Genomic DNA, 23,629 nt, shown 5'->3' with positions numbered 1-23,629 from the left:
ATTGCATAATTAGTATGTTAATTTGGAGTGGAGACTTTAAAGCCTATCAGTCTAATCGGGAGTGAGGCCTATAGCCTACAATAGAACATCACACATTCAAGTGTTTGAACTTGTAATGCGGATGCAGGAACTTCTAAGGCAGCTGCATGGGATTTGGCGGATATTAAGTCGGGTGGTTTCATTGCATCCAACGCAGTGTAGGCGATAAGGTAACACAAGGAGCCGTTTGTAGATTTTTCCACCTCCGACACTTCCAAAACAACCGCTATGCGGGTATCGACCAACGTTCAGATGGGAGTTTTTGCATGAATGTTGTCATGTTTGGATCCTGTTGTCTTATTCACTCAGAATCAGTCAGTTAGTTGCCATACCCACAACAAGGCTCCCTAAATTCTATCAGCATATCGAATGCGCGTCCTGGGCTGGCAAAACCCTGGATCGTTGTTATTCTAACTTCCGCGACGCATATAAAGCCCTCCCCCGCCCTCCTTTCGGAAAATCTGACCGCGACTACATTTTGTTGCTCCCAGCCTATAGACAGAAACTAAAACAGGAAGCGTCCGTGCTCAGGTCTGTTCAAAGCTGGTCCGACCAATCGGATTCCACGCTTCAAGATTGCTTCGATCACGTGGACTGGGATATGTTCTGCATAGCGTCGGACAATAACATTGATGAAAATGCCGATTTGGTGAGTGAGTTTATTAACAAGTGCATCGGTGATGGTGTACCCAAAGCGTCTATTAAAACATTCCCCAACCAGAAACCGTGGATTGATGGCAGCATTCGCATAAAACTGAAAGTGCGAACCACTGCTTTTAATCAGGGCAAGGTGACCGGAAACATGACCGAATACAAACAGTGTAGCTATTCCCTCCGCAAGGCAATCAAACAAGCTAAGCGTCAGTATAGAGACAAAGTAGAGTCGCAATTCAACGGCTCAGACACGAGAGGTATGTGGCAGGATCTACAGTCAATCACGGACTTACGAAGGAAAACCAGCCCCGCCGAGGACAACGATGTCTTGCTCCCAGACAGACTAAATTACTTCTTTGCTCGCTTTGAGGATAATACAGTGCCACTGACACGGCCCGCTACCAAAACCTGCAGGCTCTCCTTCACTGCAGTCAACGTGAGTAAAACATTTAAACGTGTTAACCCTCGCAAGGGGGACGGGCCAGGCGGCATCACCAGCCGCGTCCTCAGAGCATGTGCAAACCAGCTGGCTGGTGTGTTTACGGACATATTCAATCAATCCTCATCCCAGTCTGCTGTTCCCACATGCTTCAAGAGGGCCACCATTGTTCCTGTTCCCAAGAAAGCGAAGGTAACTGAGCTAAATTACTATCGCCCCGTAGCACTCACTTCCGTCATCATGAAGTGCTTTGAGAGACTAGTCAAGGACCATATCACCTRCACCCTYCCTGACACCCTAGACCCACTCCAATTTGCTTACCGCCCCAATAGGTCCACAGATGACGCAATCACACTGCACACTGCCCTAACCCATCTGGACAAGAGGAATACCTATGTGAGAATGCTGTTCATCGACTACAGCTCAGCATTTAACACCATACTCCCCTCCAAACTCGTCATTAAGCTCGAGACCCTGGGTCTCGACCCCGCCCTGGGTACTGGACTTCCTGACGGGCCGCCCCCAGGTGGTGAGGGTAGGAAACAACATCTCCACCCCGCTGGTCCTCAACACTAGGGCCCCACAAGGGTGCGTTCTCAGCCCTCTCCTGTACTCCCTGTTCACCCATGACTGCGTGGCCATGCACGCCTCTAACTCAATCATCAAGTTTGCAGACGACACTACAGTGGTAGGCTTGATTACCAACAACGACGAGACGGCCTACAGGGAGGAGGTGAGGGCCCTCGGAGTGTGGTGTCAGGAAAATAACCTCACACTCAATGGCAACAAAACAAAGGAGATGATCGTGGACTTCAGGAAACAGCAGAGGGAGCASCCCCCTATCCACATCGACGGGACAGTAGTGGAGAAGGTGGAAAGTTTTAAGTTCCTCGGCGTACACATCACGGACAAACTGAAATGGTCCACCCACACAGACAGCGTMGTGAAGAAGGCGTAGCAGCGCCTCTTCAACCTCAGGATGCTGAAGAAATTCGGCTTGTCACCAAAAGCACTCACAAACTTCTACAGATGCACAATCGAGAGCATTTTGTCGGGCTGTATCCTGTCAGTTGCCTGGTACGGCACCTGCTCCGCCCACAACCGTAAGGCTCTCCAGAGGGTAGTGAGGTCTGCACAATGCATCACCGGGGGCAGACTACCTGCCCTCCAGGACACCTACACCACCCAATGTCACAGGAAGGCCAAAAAGATCATCAAGGACAACAACCACCCAAGCCACTGCCTGTTCACCCTGTTATCATCCAGAAGGCGAGGTCAGTACAGGTGCATCAAAGCAGGGACCGAGAGACTGAAAAACAGCTATCTCAAGGCCATCAGACTGTTAAACAGCCATCACTAACATTGAGTGGCTGCTGCCAACATACTGACTCATCTCAAGCCACTTTAATAATGAAAAAATTAATGTAATAAATGTATCACTAGCTACTTTAAACAATGACACTTTATATAATGTTTACATACCCTACATTACTCATCCCATATGTATATACTGTTTACCATCTACTGCATCTTGCCTATGCCGTTTGGCCATTGCTCATTCATATATTTTTATGTACATATTCTTATTAATTTCTTTACACTTGTGTGTATAAGGTAGTTGTTGTGAAATTGTTAGGTTAGATTACTTGTCAGATATTACTGCATGGCCGGAGCTAGAAGCACAAGCATTTCGCTACACTCGCATTAACATCTGCTAACCATGTGTATGTGACAAATAAAATTTGATTTGATTTGTCATTAATAAACATGTTTCTATATTTCAACAAATTCTTTGAATGACTTTTGATTGTAGGTCAATCATTGTTCACTTTTAATGACATATGTGGCTCTCAGAGTAAATTGTCATACATCCCACTGGGCACACATTGGTTGAATCAATGTTGTTTCTATGTCGTTTCAATCAAATTACGTTGAACCAACGTGGAATAGATGTTGAATTGACGCCTGTGCTCAGTGGGATGTGATGTATTTAAAGTTAGATCAGGTAATATGCAGTTCACAAGAAACCTCAAAAGATAACTAATTTAAGATACTAATTGCATAAACAAAGTAACGGGAGTATAGTACAGTAATAAACCAACCTCATTAGAATAACTTTTTTATATGTTATGATTATTATGCTATCTTAATCATTCCATGAACTCATGTGATCTTTAATTCACAAATGTGAAAAATAACACTTTTGGAGACTAGCGGTTGTTTAGAAATGTTATTTATAGCCGAGGCTGGATTCAAACTAGCGACCTTCAGGTCCACTCTTCCCCTTCCTCAAACACAGAAAAAAACGGAAGGGTTTCTGGTGCGAATACCCGATTCGACAAGATGAAAAATCTGTTGATGTGCCCTTAAGCAACTGCTCTAGGGTTGCTGTTGAAAATAGCAGACCCTGGCCGTGACCCCACTCTAAGGGTGTCTCAGGGAGAGTTGGGATATGCATAAAACACATTTCCAATTCACACATGCATATTAATACACACTTGTGCATGTGAAATATGACAAATATAAGCACCCACCAAAATATTATTATTATGGCAGTTATCAATGTTATCCATAGTTATATATAGATTATAAAGCTGATTACTTTCATTGTGATGAACACTGTATAGGACTTGGAAGATAGTCATTAGGAGAAAGGGATAGAGAAGGAGGAAAAGGATGAAGAGCCAGTTGCTCAGCTGAAGAAAGAGAGAAAGGTAAGATTCGTCCTCTGGTCATTTGTGTTCTTTGCTAGGTTTGAATTAATCTGTCTATGTTGGCAAAATTATTGGTTGCTTCAGCTTGATGTTACACATAATAACATGGGATTTGAAATCGGTGTTCTTGAAGGCCAAACTGAAATCGAGTGCCAAGAAGATCTCTGCCGACCATGGCACTGAAGAAGGTTCAAGATTTTTCTATATTAAAACATTGATTTTCCCAGTACGGTGGGCTACTGTTTGGTTAGCGTGCTTTTTGTTGTGCAGATTCATAAAAACTCATTTATTTAGTTCTTCAGGTCTCTGGCATTCTGTTCGTCCAGAGCTCAGTCTCCAGATAAATACCAAAACAGAGTGGAAGAGGACATCTGCTTCCCAATCCTGATCAATGAGGAATGTCACTGATAGGTATGCTGAAAATCTTTCAGTAGCGCGCAATCTACAGTTGAAATCGAACGTTTACATACACCTTAGCCAAATACAGTTAAACTCAGTTTTTCACAATTCCTGACATTTAAACCTAGTACAAATTGCCTGTTTTAGGTCAGATTTGATCACCAGTTGATTTTAAGAATTTGAAATGTCAGAATAATAGTAGAGATAATGATTTATTTCAGCTTTTATTTCTTTCATCACATTCCCAGTGGGTCAGAAGTTTACATACACTCAATTAGTATTTGGTAGCATTGCCTTTACATTGTTTAACTTGGGTCAAACGTTTCGGGTAGCCTTCCACAAGCGCCCCACAATAAATTGGGTGAATCTTTGGCCCATTCCTCCTGACAGAGCTGGTGTAACTGAATCAGGTTTCTAGGCCTCCTTGCTCGCACACGCTTTTTCAGTTCTGCCCACAAATGTTCTATAGGATTGACGTCAGGGCTTTGTGATGGCCACTCCAATACTTTGACTTTGTTGTCCTTAAGCCATTTTGCRACAACTTTGGAAGTATGTTTGGGGTCATTGTCCATTTGGAAGACCCATTTGCGACCAAGCTTTAACTTCCTGACTGATGACTTGAGATGTTGCTTCAAAATATCCACATAATTTTCCTCCCTCATGATGCCATCTATTTTGTGAAGTGGCACTAGTCCCTCCTGCAGCAAATCACCCCCACAACATGATGCTGCAACCTCCGTGCTTCTCGGTTGGGATGGTGTTCTTCGGCTTGCAAGCCTCCCCTTTTTCCTACAAACATAACGATGGTCATTATGACAAAACAGTTCTCTTTTTGTTTCATCAGACCAGAGGACATTCTCCAAAAAGTACGATCTTTGTCCCCATGTGCAGTTGCAAACCGTAGTCTGGCTTTTTTATGGCGGTTTTGGAGCAGTGCTTCTTCCTTCTTGAGCGGCCTTTCAGGTTATGTCGTTTTACTGTGGATATAGATACTTTTGTACTGTTTCCTCCAGCACTGCACAAGGTCCTTTGCTGCTGTTCTGGGATTGATTTGCACTTTTCGCGCCAAAGTACATTCATCTCTAGGAGACTGAAAACGCTTCTCCTTCCAGAGCAATATGACAGCTGCGTGGTCCCATGGTGTTTATACTTGCGTACTATTGTTTGTACAGATGAATGTGGTACCTTCAGGCGTTTGGAAATTGCTCCCAAGGGTGAACCAGACTTGTGGAGGTCTACAATTTTTTTCTGAGGTCTTGGCTGATTTCTTTTGATTTCCTGTGATGTCAAGCAAAGAGGCATTGAGTTTGAAGGTAGGCCTTGAAATACATCCACAGGTACACCTTCAATTGACTCAAATTATGTAAATTAGCCTATTTTCTGGAATTTCCCAAGCTGTTTAAAGGCACAGTCAACTTAGTGTATGTAAACTTCTGACCCACTGGAATTGTGATACAGTGAATTATAAGTGAAATCATCTGTCTGTAATCAATTGAAATTGACATTTGTGGAATGGTTGAAAAACGAGTTTTAATGACTCCAACCTAAGTGTATGTAAACTTCTGACTTCAACTGTATATACAACAAACCTGCCTGATCCACTACAAAACAACTGAAAATGTTAATTTGTGTTTTTATCAGAAAGTAGAAGGTTATTCAAGAGGGCATGTGACATAAATTAATCTATACATTTGATGTATGATTATTTCATAGAAAGTTGGACATAAAGTTTATCATATTGACTACTAAGCACTAACACCACAGCCTCTCAAAAATAAATATCATGCTCTTTTTTTATATTGAAACAGACGACCAAAGTACACCTTGCCAAAATGTGCGGGAAGATAATGAAAGCGGTTTCCTACATAACGGATAGAGATCCTCATCCCGGCCCTTGCACACATACTAGAGCTTGATGCCGCTAGAGAAGCTAGCACCTCTCCCTCACTGACTGGATCAGAGTGCTCCACCATTGCAAGCATCCAGGAACGCATGGTGAGGTTTAATAAAGAAGGTCTACCCAAGATGCCTGGCAGTGGAAAGTTTCTGTGCACTCAACAGGTCAAGACTCCCCACCCCTCTGCCATTGACATTGAACATAGGCTGGAGTTGATCCACGAACACAGTTACCACAGCGGCGGTGGCAGACATTATTACAGCTCCCGCACACCCACTCCACGTTCTTATTCTAGAAAGTATGTTTACCAACCACACCTGAACTGTGTGCCTGACCCAAATAATACTTTCACTGTATACATACCCAATTCAGGTTAACCTTTTCACACATTACACAACATGTGAGATTTCTGAGAATACAAAGCAAAGATCCCACTGGGCACACTTGATTGTGAATCAACATTGTTTCAATGTGATTTGTCAACGTATTGTGACATGGAATCTATTTGGAAACTAGATTGGATTTGCAAAAAGTAATCAACATAAACTGTTGTCTTGAGGGTGAAATTTCAACCACAGGATTATGTCATCATGGTAACCAATTTTCAATTTAGACCAATATGTTGCATTTTCACCTTTGAAACAACCTTATATCCACTATCAGAAAAGAAAACAATAAACTGGGCAGCACCTCCTACTGGTAAGTAAATATACTGTATATACAGCTATCCCTTTGARGTCCCATCCCGTGTTTTAAAGCCCAGCTTAGCTTTGATATTTGTCTCTGACTACTACCAATGTGCTATCATGAGAATGATTATTAAGAGATCTCCACTTAATTACTAAATTGATTCACTGTTGTTATCAAAGTCATTCCAAAAGGCAGGTTTAATAGAGCAAATGAAATGTAACCAATGTATTCATATATTATCAGTTATACTATTTAGGCCTATATAGCATTTATGAAGTCATCAACAGCTATGGTTTCAATATAGGCCTAGGGTTTGAATGTCACGTCCTGACCATAGTGCTTATGTGTTTTGCTTGTTTTAGTGTTGGTCAGGACGTGAGCTAGGTGGGCATTCTATGTTGTGTGTCTAGTTTGTCTGTTTCTGTGTTCGGCCTAATATGGTTCTCAATCAGAGGCAGCTGTCAATCGTTGTCCCTGATTGAGAATCATATATAGGTGGCTTGTTTTGTGTTGGGATTTTGTGGGTGGTTGTTTCCTGTGTCAGTGTTTGTGCCACACGGGACTGTGACGGTTAGTTTGTGTTGTTATTTTGTAATTGTATAGTGTTTTCATGTTCATTAAATCATGGTAACTTACCACGCTGTACATTGGTCCTCCGATCCTTCTCGCCTCTCCTCGTCCGAGGAGGAAGACTTAGACTGCCGTTACATTGAAGCTTTGGTTGATTTCAAATTTAATCTTCAAATTAATAATTCATGTGTTGGATTAACGTTTCCATCTCAACGAAAAGTCAAAGTTAAAGAATAGGACAATCAAANTGATTTCAAATTTAATCTTCAAATTAATAATTCATGTGTTGGATTAACGTTTCCATCTCAACGAAAAGTCAAAGTTAAAGAATAGGACAATCAAATCAAACTTGATTTGAAGTGCATTTAAAGCTGGATTTGACTTGATTTAGTTCTATTCTTTAACTTGGATTTTTAGTTTAGATGGAGACGTGAATACACCATACAAATTATTAGACAAACTGGAAATTGAATTGTGTTTGGTTGTCAACGCAACCAAATATCAACATTTGAAGGAGATGTATCTTCTGCTAGGATAGTTCCATCTGACTGAGTCTGGCTTTAATTTCAGTTTGTCTACAAATTAATAATTGCTATGTCGGATTCACGTCTCCATCTTACAAACTACTGTAACAGTATTTATTCAACCTTAAAATGAGTACCACATCCATGGCCACCTTTTGAGGTTACTGTAACAGTATTTATTCAACCACAGCCATCTTTTGAGGTTACTGTAACTATAAATGTCTTTATACATATGTAACAGTTTAACTTTACGTCCGTCCCCTGGCGAGAACCAGGGACCCTCTGCACACATCAACAACAGTCACCCACAAAGCATCGTTACCCATCGCTCCACAAAGGCCGCGGCCATTGCAGAGCAAGGGGAACCACTACTTCAAGGTTTCAGAGCAAGTGACGTCACCGACTGAAAGGCTGCTAGCGCGCACRACCGCTACCTAGCTAGCCATTTCACATCGGTTACATTCACCCCCCTTTCGACCTCCTCCTTTTCCGCAGCAACCAGTGATCCGAGTCAACAGCATCAATGTAACAGTTTAACTTTACGGGCGTCCCCTCGCGAACCAGGGACCCTCTGCACACATCAACAACAGTTACCCACGAAGCGTCGTTACCCATCGCTCCACAAAGGCCGCGGCCATTGCAGAGCAAGGGGAACCACTACTTTAAGGTTTCAGAGCAAGTGACGTCACCGACTGAAAGGCTGCTAGCGCGCACCACCGCTACCTAGCTAGCCATTTCACATTGGTTACACATAGTCATAGATAGCGTGCATGTTCAAGAGCATCCAAAGGTCACAGGAGATTGCTTCACAATTGCTATAATAATCTGTGCAGAATCTCTGTGGGCAATAAGGAGGAGTAGTGCCTTCAAAGGCCTTTATCTTCTTTATTTATGTACTGCAGCAAAAGCCTCAAGGTCTCAGTAATGTGAAAACACTCCTATACTCCCAGGAACTCCAAGTTCAACTGAGTGGCTGAACAATTCCTTCCCTACCATTAGAAGCACATGTATTGATGCAAGGGATGATATTACGTCGAAGGCCTCATTGAGTGAAAACATGAATGATGTGAGTATCATCATTGAAAATCTTGATCCTGAAGTGTTGCAGCAAATCGCTTCTCTAGACTGATCTAACACGGATGGAAGAACTTATCTCAAGGGAGAAGATTCATTCATTGTGCCATAACCTTGTGGATCAACTTGAGAGCCTCATTCGGGAGCAGAGTAGCATCCCACTAATCACATTGGTAATAGACGGTAAGTGCGTCTCTGACACAATTCTGCTTAAAGGGGAAGTTCACCCAAAAACACTTCTGGGCCCTTTATAACACTTGCCTGGCCGTTTGTCAGTACCCCAGACAGTTTTTAGGTTCATTACTTGAGTATTTAGATGTAGGTAATAAAATTATTATACCCCCGCCTTCCCCATAGAAACCCCATGCAACGTCAAAGTCCATCATAAATACCTCCCAAACACACCGATCTGGCCTCCCATGACCGCAATAGTGCTTGTAATGACTTTCTCGGCACAATTTTCAGATCTTATTTCAGTAGGCAAATTTTAACCAATGTATTTTGTTATTTTTGTATTGAAATCCAGGAAGTAGATTAATGCGCGCCAACGAGTTGAACCCTAGGTCGGGACTTCCGAGGTGGGTGTGGTTGAAGGTGAAGATGTAAACAATAATTTTCTGTTCCCACTCTGCCCTCACAGTAAAATACAGAAATCTAAATACTCAAACAATTTCTGGTCTACTGATAAACGGCCAGGCAATTTTTATAAAGGGCCCAGAAATGTTTTTGGGTGAACTTCCCTTTTAACTGTGCAAGGAGAGATAACCAAGCTAGGAAGCCCTTCTTCTCCGAACTCATCTACTTGTTCACTGAGGAGTCAGTGAAGCGATTGCTGCTTCCCCATTGGGCACAGACATCAACAGACGTGATACCATGAACCTGTTCACAAGGGCAACATGTCACCAAGTGATAGACTATGTGTCTGTGGCTTCTAGTCCAACAGTGAATGACAACATCCATGATAGAGGCATCTGTCATAGCCACTGGATCTGTGGAGCAAATCCGGAGTCTCTTCAGTGCTCTTCAGGTTCTCAAACAAGCCAAAGGGAGGTTCAGATTCTTGCCAAAGATCGCCAAGTTCAAAATCAACCTCAAGGTACACCAGAAATGGTCTTAGTTTAAATGTTATTGTTGACTATTGTTTTTTGTATTTGGTGTTTATATGGGTATCTTACAACAAAACATGAAAACCTGTTATTGGTATTACTTGTCTTGTCTTTAATTAGTAACCCTGTTAATTGCTGTTGTGTAAATTATGGCGATTTAAGAATMACAATCATTAAGACAGACTTTATTTGGAAACAGTGCTTCAACAAAAAGGAGGTCCGGTCCGCAGATGAAGCACAGGACCAGAGGTAGGTTTCCAGATCAGGATGAGCATTGCATTAAGTCCAACTGCTATTCATTATTTTATCACAAACTGTATTTCCCAGTCCCACAACATTAGCAACATGAGTACAAATGTATGTAGGCTTATACACTGAAATTCATGCCAACTTTCTCGGTTGTCTCTAGCACCCCACATAGTGCCGAAGCTGTTACAGCTACCCCTGAGGAAAGTCTTCCCTCCACCTCTCACCCCGAGAAGAAGGAACAAAAACCCTCCATCTTTGTCAGGATGTTCTCGGCCATCAACAAAGGCCTTTGCAACACCTTCATACGTTCATCTAAAAGGAAGCTATTGTTACAATAAGTGACTTAAATCATTAAATAAATACTATTGCATTAAATTTCCATTGTCATCTTTTGATGTCTTATTTCACAAAAAGACTCTGTCAAATTCAGTGTAACTCACTTGGTTAAATGTATTTCAATAGAGAGTACTGAAATACATTTGAGGCTCCTGAGTGGCTCAGCAGTCTAAGGCACTGCATCTCAGTGATAGAGGTGTCACTACAGACCCTGGTTCGATCCCAGGCTGTATCACAACTGCCCATGATTGGGAGTCTCATAGCGCAGCGCACAATTGGCCCAGCATCGTCCGTGTTAGGGGAGGGTTTGGCCGGGGTAGGCTATCATTGTAAAATAAGAATTTGTTCTTAACTGACTTGCCTAGTTAAATAAAGGTTCAATAAAAAATGTATACTGCTTGAGTGTGGGGGTGGGATATTTCACCAACCACAAGAGCATCAGACTGTTCTGAATGTTAAAGCAGTAGTTCACTAATCAGAAGTTTAAGCTGTTTCTTTATCAGTTTGCATTTGGTTTAGCCTTGTCAATATTGAATGAACACTGTAGATGGGGGCCCTGAAAACGTATTATTTCAGTTTATTGGAAAAACAATTGTAAGGAACCTGTAACATCATGTATTTGAGAGATCTAGGATAAATACTGGAATATAGAGGAAACCTTTACTTTTCACGGCAACATATTATGTACTGTAGCATACATAAAAAATTGCCGACAACTCTGAAATAGAATGCGCAATAACACACAAAAAGGACAAGTTGAGATAACATTCTGAAAACATTGTATGGCCTACAGTACTACACACTGTCTTCAGAGATGAAGTCTCACTGGAGACACTTATTAGATTAGATAAGACACACTATTTTCAACATCATATGATTTGGGGAAATAACTTAGAATTCTAGAGAGAGCTCAATCTGTGTTTAGCAGTAGTCTTAAAGCAATTAAGCCAAAACCCAAGATAGAGGGGCTGAGTGAAAGAGATATGGACTCTGACGAGGAGGGTAATTTTGTACCAGACGCTATAGTAGAAGGACATAGCATAGTGCCTGCCTGGTGATCCAAATACAATCCTACTCTGAAGGACTCGTTCTAGTTTGTGCTTGTATTAGAGAGGCAGGAGTTTTGAAACTACAGAAAATGACAGACGCATACATGTGTGTGTGTATGTGTGTGTGTGTGTTTGTCTGTTTATGGCAGCTCCAACATGTCGCATTGTTCCAGTATGGCCTGTGTGCGTGTGTGTACCTCTCTCATAGAGTTTATTACAATGTTTAGCACCGTCCTGCCTCCTCTTCCTCCTTGCTCACACAAACACACTAAATCCAGGAACACTCTTCTGTCAGGCTGTACTGCATACACCAGCTCAGCCACTTTGCGGATCAACCAGGGGTGATGGGGAGCCAGGGCCATGGTGTACACATCCCTAGGCAACAGGGGCAGTGTTTGTGTGTGTGTGACTGTGCTTGTCTGCATACATGTGTGTTGTTGCAATTAAATAATTCCTACTGACCAAGTTCCCGCCAGCTTACTATGTTCTGTTCTGGTAGAACAGCTACAACAGTATTTAGCTCGTTGAGGATTTATATTTACAAAGCCGTGTTGCTTATCATGGGGCTCAGCATCACTTTCACTAGAGGGCCTCGGAGCTGATGCTTGAGCACCCGCGAGATCCTCACAGCGTTTACATGTGATTGACGGTAGCTCCACCCAATCAGAGTTCCTTGTATCGTATTTTAGATCAATAGATGACATGACATTGTGTAGGGGGCGGTAGTTATGCATTCCCGGTTAATGAACCGCTACATTCAACAGTGGCGGCGGCTTCCAAACTGTCAGGTATCAAAGAGGGGTGTACTCTTTAATGCCAAAGACATTATCTGACTTAATTAGGTATTTGTATTTTATTTTGAGAAAAACAATGCTATCCAAGGTGTAGCAATTTGGAATCTGTGTTCGAGCACATCACTACGGGTATGTAGCTAACCAAGCATATATTAGCTAGCTAGCAAGCTGGCTAACGTTAGCTAGCTAGCTAACTTAGCTGTTATTTACCAACACAAACCGAGCAAGCACACTTGCCCACTAGTTTAGTTACTTGCTAGATAGCAGTGTAATMAAGTTATCATGCAGTATTATAGTTAGCAGAAAACAGCAGTTCATTTGCAAGCCTGATCGCTAACTGGAGTAGTTATCGTTCTTTAGCTAGCAAACCAGATGTTGTTGGCTAGTTAAGTTCTCTCCAGCTAAACTAACGTTATTTATTTTATTTAACCTTTATTTAACTTGGCATATATTAGCTATATTACGTTCCAGCAAAGATTCTTAATCACATTTTCATTGGCTAGTTACTCAATACTAGGCCTACATTTAGTTTGTCAACATTGATGCCCAATAGTGGGCATGTGTGAGATGTTGTGAATCGATTGATGGTCTGTCTCGGTCTTGTAGGTCTGTAGACGTTGCGACCAAAGCAGAGAGATGGAGGTGGGCTCAGTGGTACAGGAGGACATTACTTTCCGAGGAGTAGGGTTTGCTGTGAAGATAGAGCTAGAAGAAGGATTGCTAATAGTCGAGATATCTGATGCAATGACAGCTGACCAGTGGAGGGGAGAGTTTGATCCAGCCTGTAAGTGAAGCGTTGTTAAATTACAATTAATTTATATGGACATTGTACACATGAATATTTATGGTCTTATCATGTTTTCATTGTGTTCCAGACATCGAAGACCTCACTCGCAAAACAGGCAACTTCAAGCAATTTCCCATCTTCTGCAGCATGTTGGAATCTGCTGTTAGTAATGTGAGTCTGTGAAGCATTAAAGGAAGCTAAAACATGTATGATTTAAAAGTGTTGTGATTATAATGCATTATTTTTCTTCAGTCTAGTGAGTCTGTTACCCTTGACCTCTTGACCTATGCTGACCTGGAGCTCCTGCGGAACCGGAAAGCTGGGGTTGTTGGTCGTCCGCGTGCCCAACAGCAATCTCCTAACCTCAGTGCCAAAAGATACCTCATCCTTATCTACACTGTTGAATTTGACAGGTTTGTTTATCTTTTAGCGATCACTATCTTAAACTTCACTATCAAACTCTACTTGAATCTTACAACTGCAAACTTGCCAAGTTAACCTTTCCTTATCAATGATTTATATAGTGCCTTCAGATTGTATTCATACCTCTTGACTTATTCCACATTTTGTTGTGTTACAGCCTGAATTTAAAATGGATTATACTTTTTTTTATCTCACACGTCTAGGGCTGTTGCGGTGACCATATTCCAAATCCAATTGTATTTGTCACATGCACTGAATACAACAGGTGTAGAACTTACAGGGAAATGCTTAATTACAAGGCCTTAACCAACAATGTAGTTTAAAGAAAAATAAGTATTAAGTAAAAAAAAAATATATTTATGTATTTTTGGTTGAAAAATAACAAATAATTAAAGAGCAGCAGTAAAATAACAGTAGTGAGGCTATGTACAGGGGGTACTGGTACAGAGTCAGTGTGGGGGCACAGGTTAGTCGGGGTAATATGTACATGTAGGTAGAGGTAATGTGACTATGCATAGATAATAAACAGAGTGTAGCAGCAGTGTAAAAGAGGGGGGCAATGCAAATAGTCCGCATAGACATTTTGATTAGCTGTTCAGGAGTCTTATAGCTTGGAGGTAGAAGCTGTTAAGAAGCCTTTTGGACCTAGACTTGGCGCTCCGGGTACCGCTTTCTGTGCGGTAACAGAGAGAACAGTCTATGGCCATTTTTAGGGTCTCCCTCTGACACTGCCTGGTATAGAGGTCCTGGATGGCATGAAGCTTGGCCCCAGTGAGGTACTGGGCCGTACGCACTACCCTCTGTAGTGCCTTGCGGTCGGAGGCCGAGCTTTTGCCATACCGGGCAGTGATGCAACCAGTCAGGATGGTGCAGCTGTAAAACTTTGAGGATCTGAGGACCCATGCCAAATCTTTTCAGTCTCTTGAGGAGGAATAGGCTTTGTTGTGCCCTCTTCTCGATTGTCTTGGTGTGTTTGGACCATGATAGTTTGTTGGTGGTGGATACCAAGGAACTTGACGCTCTCAACCTGCTCCACTACAGCCCCGTCGATGAGAATGGGGGTGTGCTCGGTCCTCATTTTCCTGTATTCCACAATTATCTCCTTTGTCTTGATCACGTTGAGGGAGAGGTTGTTATCCTGGCACCACACGGCCAGGTCTCTGACCTCCTCCCTATAGGCTGTTTCATCGTTGTCTGTGATCGGTCCTACCACTGTGTGTCGTTGGAAAACTTAATGTGTTGGAGTCATGCAGGCCATGCAGTCATGGGTGAACAGGGAGTACAGGAGGGAACTGAGCACGCACCCCTGAAGGGCCCCTCTGTTGAGGATCAGCGTGGCACCTGGGGACAGCCCGTCAGGAAGTCTAGGATCCAGTTGCAGAGGGAGGTGTTTAGTCCCAGGGTCCTTAGCTTAGTGATGAGCTTTGAGGGCACTGTGGTGTTGAATGCTGAGCTGTGATCAATGAATAGCATTCTCACGTAGGTGTTTCTTTTGTCCAGGTGTGAAAGGGCAGTGTCATCTGTGGATCTGTTGGGGTGGTATGCAGATTGGAGTGGGTCTAGGGGTAATGGTTTTGATGTGAGCCATGACCAGCCTTTCAAAGCACTTCATGGCTACAGATGTGAGTGCTACGGGTTGGTAGTCATTTAGGCAGGTTACCTTAGTGTTCTTGGGCACAGGGACTATGGTGGTCTGCTTGAAACATGTTGGTATTACAGACTCAGACAGGGAGAGGTTGAAAATGTCAGTGAAGACACTTGCCAGTTGGTCAGCGCATGCTTGTCCTGGTAATTTGTCTGTCCCTGCGTCCTTGTGAATGTTGACCTGTTTAAAGGTCTTACTCACATCGGCTGTGGAGAGCGTGATCACACACATCTAGATGTGTATAAGAGACAGTCCTTGTGAATGTTGACCTGTTTAAAGGTCTTACTCACATCGGCTGTGGAGAGCGTGATCACACAGTCCTCCGGAACAGCTGATGCTCTCATGCATGCCTCAGTGTTGCTTGCCTCGAAGCGAGCATAGAAGTGATTTAGCTCGTCTGGTAGGCTCGTGTCACTGGGCAGCTTGCGGCTGTGCTTCCCTTTGTAGTCTGTAATAGTTTCCAAGCCCTGCCACATCCGGCGTGCGTCAGAGCCGGTGTAGTACGATTCATTCTTAGTCCTGTATTGGCGCTTTGCCTGTTTGATGGTTCGTCGGAGGGCATAGCGGGATTTCTTATAAGTGTCCGGGTTAGAGTCCCGCTCCTTGAAAGTGGCAGCTCTAGCCTTTAGCTCAGTGCGGATTGTTGTGGACTATCAAATCAAAGGGAAGAGAGACTGCAGATTCTTTCAAACACTTCATCATAAGATTTGCAAAGATAAAGCAATCAACATCACAAAGAATGGTTGAGTTGAAAGCTTAACAAACATAGCCGCGTCTCTGCTTTTATAGAGAAAATACATACAACCCCTTTCTGTATACGTGGCTGTCAGCAGATAGTGTGTAAAAGGTAATTAGTTAGCACATTCGCAACAGTAAAAKGCTATAATGTGCTCCTTTCTGCAAGTTTAAAAATAAATAGTTGGTAAATAGTGTGGTCTACAGCTTATCATAATAAATTTAAAAAATGTTTTAATGCAACTAGGCGAGTCATTTAAGAACAAATTCGTATATTTACCGTGACGGCCTACACTGGTCAAATCCGGACGATGCTGGGCTAATTGTGATACAGCCTGGATTAGAACCAGGGTGTCTGTAGTGACGCCTTAAGCACTGAGATGCAGTGCCTTAGACCGCTGCGCCACTCGGGAGCCCATTATGTGATACTCTACCTCAGACGAGCAAAACCTCGAGACTTCGTTGATATTAGATTTCGTGCACCAGCTGTTGTTTACAAATATACACCGACCTTGTTTTACCGGAGGCAGCTGTTCTATCTTGTCAATGGACCGAAAACCCAGCCAGCTGTATGTTATCCATGTAGTCGTTCAGCCACGACTCTGTGAAACATAAGATATTACAGTTTTTAATGTCCCGTTGGTAGGATATTTGTGATTTTTTTTGTTGTCCATTTTGTTATCCAATGATTGTACGTTGGCTAATAGGACTGATAGTAGAGGCAGATTACCCACTCGCCGTCGGATTCGTACAAGGCATCCCGACCCAGCACTCTATTGTCCCTCTAATCACTCTGACATCAATGGAATTGTAATCGAAAATCTAGTCAAACACTTCATGAGAGCTCATGTTGCGCAATATTTCTATAGGTTATGCAATTGTGCAATAATCCCATCAGGATCCCATCAGTTTTCTGTAGGCTAGGCCTACTATATTTATTTCTCAACTTTCCTAATATTAAGCACATTGCTTATATTTACAACAGGAGTATAGCCTACCTGGCTGGCATGAAAATGAACCACGTGAAAAGTGGCCTCCATTTGCTATTTAAGTGCTGCATGATAATGGTCCATTCTAAATAAAAACAAATGTCACACATATTATTTAGTAAAGGTAATATTAAGTCAAGAATAGTCTGATGGGGGACAGTATTAGCCTATCACTTGTGAATTCTATATTATCATGATGAATGATGCCCAACATCAGAAACTGCTTTTTTTGCAACTTTTTCTAATCGTAGTCGCACACTTAATGTAGCCTAGCCCATAGGCCTATATGTTTTGATAAGGTTTGTATCACATCGAAAGTTACCAAATAACTTCTTAAAATTAAGCACATTAATCTGCTTTACAAGCGGTGTAGAGCCTAACTGGCATACATAAGCAGCATGTGAGTTTCAAGTTTGGGGATGATCATTTTCACATAAAAATCCACCATTATAATAAAAGCATTAAATGCATAATTGCATTTGTGGTCACTTTTGATAATGGTGTTTTCTGCTAATGGAACATTCTCGCTTCTAGCCTACTACCATGTGCGCATTGTTGAGCCTAGAATGTAAAGACATAGCCTAATACTTTATCAACATTTTAAGCTAAACGTTCGGATCTGTTGCGATAGCCATATTACGTAAATGTTTTTTATTTTTATGCTAGTGGTTGTATTAATTTGGGATCTATCGCATCCCACAATTGTCCCAGATTATGTTTGGAATATTTATATTTTGCACAGAATAGAATATGCCGACTTTTGTACTCTGGGGGATAGTAGATTTGACATTAAATCAAATGTTATTTGTTACATGCGCCGAATACGACCTTACCGTGAAATGCTTAGTTACAAGCCCTTAACCAACAATGCAGTTCAAGAAATAGAGTTAAGAAAATATTGACTAAATAAAGTAAAGTTAAATAAAATAACAATAACAAGGCTATATACAGGTAGTACCGGTACCGAGTCAATGTGCGGGGGTTAGTCGAGGTAATTTGGACATGTAGGTAGGGGTAAAGGGACTATGCATAGGCTAGTGATTTTGCTTTTGCTGTTCGTTAGGCCTACTCATCTTGTTGGCTGGCGACAGTAAATGTGGACAGTTCTTCCAATATCTTCAATATGCACCTTGGATTTGGATAAAGACGCTTGCAGTTGCGTCCCCGATGTGTCTGTCTTCACTTGTATTCTGTGAGAAAGACCCGATCACGTGATGGAGAGCCATGTGAGTGATAGGTGATTTGGAGTGCGCAGCACTCAGGGAGAAGGGCACAACGGCCACTGGCCGCAAAAGGCATGGATTTGTTTAGGGTGCATTACGGCCACACGAAGGGGATGCCGCCGTGAAATTCTAGGCATTATCAAGTGCTTTTCAAATTGTGAATGAGTGGCTGATTTAGTGTTTACAGCCTGCGCAAAAAAACAAAGCAGAGCTCATGCCTTTTCAAGTGACTTTTTTCAAATCATTATTAGAGTCACATCATGCAGCCTTACAATGTATTAAAAATTAAAACATATAGCCCAATGTTTGTAGAACAACTAAAGTTACATTAATAACTCTAAATTAAGCATATAGGAGTACCTATTTCTTTGTTAACTGCTCAACACAGAATAGGCGCATGTGCGCACTCCCTCAAATTGTTTGGAGAAAATGTCCTTTTTATTTTATTCAGCTTTGTTCAATTGTATTCTTCATGCTATAAAATATGCAAAGCAAATTCGAAGAAAATCTTGTCTGCTAAATTAGCTAGTGTAGCCCACAGCTATTTGGCATTGCCAAATCAGGACCTAACATAAGGACAACTCAGAGTATGTTCTTCTGAAATAGACTACATTTTCTTCATATCATGCTTCTTTAGACTTGTCTAAAATAAATAATGGATTTATTGTGAAGGTGTAGGCTATATTATATGGATTTATTAGGCTTTTTAAAATGTAGAAATTCCAAAGGTCTGCATCAGTGGTTTGTGTGGAAGCCAAGAGATGCTAAATGTGMTTATGTTAATTAACGGTCAATTATCGTGAGACCGACAGTTATTTGCTTGACAATCACCGGCTGATGAAATTTAGTGACCGCCACAGCCATATACCCCTCTACACACACTACTCCATAATGAGAAAGTGAAAACATGTTTTTAGAAAAATGTTAGCAAATTTATTGAAAATGAAATACAGAAATATGTCATTTACATAAGTATTCACACCCCTGAGTCAATACATGTTAGAATCACCATTGGCAGCGATTACAGCTGTGAGTTTTTCTGAGTAAGTCTCTAAGAGCTTTGCACACCTGGATTGTGCGATATTTGCAAGCTCTGTCAAGTTGGTTGATTTTGAAGCCGATTTTTAAGTCAAAACAATACTAGGCCAGTCGGGAACATTCAATGTCGTCTTGGTAAGTAACTCCAGTGTATATTTGGCCTTGTGTTTCAGGTTATTGTCCTTCTGAAAYGTGAATTTGTCTCCCAGTATCTGTTGGAAAGCAGACTGAATCATGTTTTCCTCTAGGATTTTACCAGGGCCTAGCTTCCATTTATTTTTATCCAAAAAGACTCCCTAGTCCTTATTGATGACAAGCATACCCATAACATGATGCAGCCACTACCACGCTTAAAAATAGTTTTGGGGAGTGGTACTCAGTGATGTGTTGGATTTGTTCCAAACATAACACTTTGTATTCAGGATTTRTTTTGCAGTTTTACTTTAGTGCCTTATTGCAAACAGGATGCATGTTTTGGAATATTTTTATTCTGTACAGGCTTCCTTCTTTTCACTCTGTCAATTAGGTTAGTATTGTGGAGTAACTACAATGTTTTTGATCCACCCTCAGTTTTCTCCTGTCACAGCCATTCAACTCTAACTGTTTTAAAGTCACCAGCGGCCTCATGGGGAAATTCCTGAGCGGTTTCCTTCCTCTCCGGCAAATGAGTTAGGAAGGATTTCTGTATCTTTGTAGTGACTGGGTGTATTGATACACCATCCACAAGAACTGTACATGACACACTGTTCACAGCCCTCTTGTTGGCGGAGAGAACATTTTGCAGGTTTAAAGCTTATTGCCTGCAATTCTACATATTTTGTCATGGAGTGCAGAGGCCATTATGCTGTTTTAAAAKATTTTTTTTGCAATGCTATACATTTTGCCATGTCTAATGTGTATTAATTTGATATTTGACTGAAAAATCTATGGGCTTAAAAAACTTAGCTAAAAAACAGCTGACGGGCTAGTGATCTGGACATTTCTGAGAAGTTATAAATGGCTCTCTAAGGTATGCAATGACTGACAGGACAAGAGGAAAACAAATTTGAAATTTTACCTTCTGCATTCCAATTTTCAGTGGTTCCCCCTGGTTTGGAACCACTTCACTAGATGACCGACGGGGCGCCCCCGCCATTGTAAAAAAAAATGCAATTATTGTCTACAGTTGATTTTGCCATGTTCATTCTATTACAGACACCTTAATGCATGCTTTTAAATTATATTATGTGAGCTAAACAATWAAAAWAAAAAAACTAATAATTAAATACATGTACTTTAAATTCATTCATTTCTATGGAGGACTGCTCCTTCTGGGGAGGGCCAATATGACCAACCTGTGGCTTCAAAGCCTCTGATTGGACAATACATAGCATCAGCAATCCAGGGTTTACATGCATCATTATTTCCTATAGGATCCACTACCCCCTGCCTCTGCCCTACCATGGCAAGCCTGACCCTGCTGCCCTGCAGAAGGAGATCAGAGCCCTGAAGACTGAGCTAAACGCCATTGCCAACCATGCAGGTCACAAACCAGCAGAGCCAGAGATACGCCGGCTACGGGCAGAGTAAGTTATAATCTATTGTTGTTCTCTAGGCTCTTGGCCAAACTCAAGCTAGAGGTTAAGGGCCCTGACTTCTCTCTGTCTGTTGTCAGACTCGCCTTGGTGAGAGAAGAGAAGGAGGCCCTGACCAAGGCTCTGGAGCGTCTGCAGATAGTGGGGGTTGGCTCCACTTCTGGAGGAGGGGCTCGGGGGCTCAGAGAGGTGGTCAGGAGTTTAGAGGACCAGCTCCTCAGAGAGAGGGCCAAGAGTCAGCGCTCTGCCACCAAGAGGGGCCAGGAGCAGCGCCTCCTACTGGAGCAGGTTGGTCCTTGCTTGCATCCTATTTCAAGTAAGCATGTTGTCTGTAACTTTTATAACTTTAAATAATTCAGCATGACTGGCTTTGTGTTGATGGAAATAATGTAGCTAGTAAGATAGATTCCTGCATACCATAACAAGGCCTTGTGTGCATGTCAAGACTTAGAAGTACTAATTTGTGTGCCATTATAAGTAGCATTGTTGGTGCTGATTCCTCTTAAGCTGGTAATTCAGACGTTTCCTGTCTCCTAGTTGGAGGAGCTAAGAGCATCGGAGCGAGCTCTCCGGATTCGCGTTAAGAGTTTGACCAATGAGCTGGCGTTGCTTAGGCGAGGGTTAGTCAATCTAAGCATGTATGTCTTTCCTTTTTCTTTTGTCTCTTTCACTCACTTTCCTACTTACTTACTGACTCATTCACTCCTTATGATACTCTCTGCCTGTGGCTAATGTTGTATACTATGTGTGTCTTTAGTAGGTTGACCCCTGCCCTCTCTGGGCGCAGTGCCTCACGGGGTGATGGGGAGATCAGGCGCTCACTGTCACGGGAGCGCAGTTTGGGACGTGTTGTGGTCAGGGCTCACTCAGGGTCCAGGGAGAGGACAGAAGAGAGGGGTCGAAGGTCAGAAGGTCGTAGGGCAGACTCCTCAGGGCCCCGCTCGCATGTTTCCAGACCCTCACCTTCTCCTACAGGTATTACATTTTTTCTCTCTTTATTAGACTTTGGAGATGAAAGGTAATTTAGCTTCATTGCATTGTTTTTGACTTAGTATAGGCTTGGTAATGAAATGGATTCAATCAAAGTTGATGTACCACCAAGTCTGAGTAAAGCTGTCAGAGCTTGACTCTCTGCTTGGTTTTTTACTAGGAGCTCCCAGTCAATGCTGTTGTTTCTATTTCCAGGTTCGCGAGCACCACGCTTTGACCCCACTGCATATATCCAGGACAGACAGCGCCGACTGAGAGAGGGGGAGCTCAAAAAGTCAGATATCTCCCTCTAATCATTTAACTGTCATAACTATCTGCAGTGCAAGCTTGTGCCAATTATACCAGTGTTTCATGCATGTGAACACTGTTATAGTGATTTTCATCTGCTGAAATACATTCAAGGATTTCAAATGGCAACCCATTTTAGCTTAATGCTAATACAAAAGCCAATACTGAGTGATACTTTGACTAATCACGACTTAACTTGGCCTCCTGTGTTCTCTCTCTCCCTCAGCCAGAGGAAGGTCCGGAGGGACATGCTAGCATCGCCTGTTCTGGAGAGGGGCCGATCTCGGTCCAGGGAGGCATATCCCCAGCTAACCAGGGCAGGCAGTGGGAGCAGAGGGAGGAGTTTATCAATAGAGAGTAGGAGGAGCAAACAGTCCTCTGTGAATTCGTTGGATGAGTTGACAATCGGGTAAATTATTCTGTAACTTGCATCTATATCATATGTTATTAAAGTTCTAACTGGGTTTGTTTGAGAAAATGGGAGATGTTCTGTTGCTTTACTGCGTGTCTCAGACAGTTTCTAATTTTGTTATGCGTTTCAGAGGAAGGAAGCAGACCTACAATGGTCCAACCATGGTGAGTGCGGTGTTTTTTGTTTTATTTACAGCTGGTGATAGACCTTGACTTTTTGAGTGAACGAGTGACAGTGATTTCTTTTTGTAGCCCAGAGGAAATTTGACCAGGAAGCCCCATTGCAGCACTCCCACACGCAGGATACGATCAGACAAAGGTAACCAATCCATGCCCTACTCTCCAATCTAAAGTGTAATCAGAGTCACATAGCTAAATAAATTAATGTCTTTTTAATATGAGCCCTGGTAACYTTCTGTGTGAGACCATTCCTGAAACAAATAATTTAACATTGGCTGTGTACTGCTTGTCTTTTACCCAGAGGGCTCCATAGATGGGGCTGACCTGTCTGAGATCGATGCCCGGTTGCAGGCATTACAGGACTACATGAGGGACCTGGACACGGGACACTAAAACCATCAATTCTGCACACTCCCAATCCAGACAATAAGTTCTGACATGTGTTTCCTGTGCTGCAAACTGAGACCAAGGARTACAACCGGAGTCGACACTGTGACTAAACAAGACCACTGCACTACACCTATGATATTTTTGCACACAAGCAGACATTATCAACCGATAGGCTTATTTTTATGCAAGTGCAAACACGGATGCACACACAGCTTATTCTGTCGTCCTCTGGCAGACGGTGCCTGATCTGTGGATAAAGATACCACTGTGAAGGCTGTTAAGCCACAGTTTGTTGAACTTGAACTGAGTAACTGATTTTATACTATGGTTTTATAACTCATGCATTGTGTATGTTGTGACAGTAATACCCCATTTCCCTTTTTATAAAACAAGTGATTGATGAATACAAAGCTTATTGTGAT

At 42.2% G+C, this 23,629-nt stretch overlaps 1 protein-coding gene across 4 annotated transcripts; it reads left to right on the top strand.

Moving 5' to 3' along the window:
- Window positions 1-12,440: 12,440 nt before the first annotated feature.
- Window positions 12,441-23,617, top strand: LOC111981759 (centrosomal protein CCDC61). 4 transcript variants are annotated; one of them, XM_024013175.2, is made up of 13 exons: window positions 12,441-12,528; window positions 13,141-13,318; window positions 13,410-13,492; window positions 13,574-13,734; window positions 20,787-20,939; window positions 21,029-21,236; window positions 21,486-21,568; window positions 21,706-21,923; window positions 22,134-22,212; window positions 22,453-22,635; window positions 22,769-22,802; window positions 22,890-22,956; window positions 23,119-23,617. In XM_024013175.2, exons 1-13 carry the CDS (start codon window positions 12,469-12,471, stop codon window positions 23,208-23,210), a joined length of 1,599 nt encoding a protein of 532 aa, XP_023868943.1. In that variant the 5' UTR covers window positions 12,441-12,468; the 3' UTR covers window positions 23,211-23,617. The 4 variants fall into 4 exon arrangements, with proteins under 4 accessions (XP_023868943.1, XP_023868942.1, XP_023868944.1 ...); XM_024013174.2 differs by having other exon boundaries at window positions 21,486-21,586; XM_024013176.2 differs by having other exon boundaries at window positions 12,458-12,663; window positions 21,486-21,586.
- Window positions 23,618-23,629: the final 12 nt, after the last annotated feature.

This window comes from Salvelinus sp. IW2-2015, linkage group LG20 (assembly GCF_002910315.2).
Source record: "Salvelinus sp. IW2-2015 linkage group LG20, ASM291031v2, whole genome shotgun sequence".
Classification (NCBI taxonomy): Eukaryota; Metazoa; Chordata; class Actinopteri; order Salmoniformes; family Salmonidae; genus Salvelinus; species Salvelinus sp. IW2-2015.
This window is presented reverse-complemented; position numbering and strand designations above follow the sequence as displayed.

What these genes read in the sequence shown, in the direction of transcription:
- LOC111981759 (XM_024013174.2), top strand. Translation starts at nt 12,469, where the DNA reads ATGCATTCCCGGTTAATGAACCGCTACATTCAACAGTGGCGGCGGCTT. An exon ending in CCTACAATGGTCCAACCATG is followed by an intron (nt 22,803 to 22,889) that starts GTGAGTGCGGTG and finishes TTCTTTTTGTAG; the next exon opens with CCCAGAGGAAATTTGACCAG. An exon ending in CAGGATACGATCAGACAAAG is followed by an intron (nt 22,957 to 23,118) that starts GTAACCAATCCA and finishes TCTTTTACCCAG; the next exon opens with AGGGCTCCATAGATGGGGCT.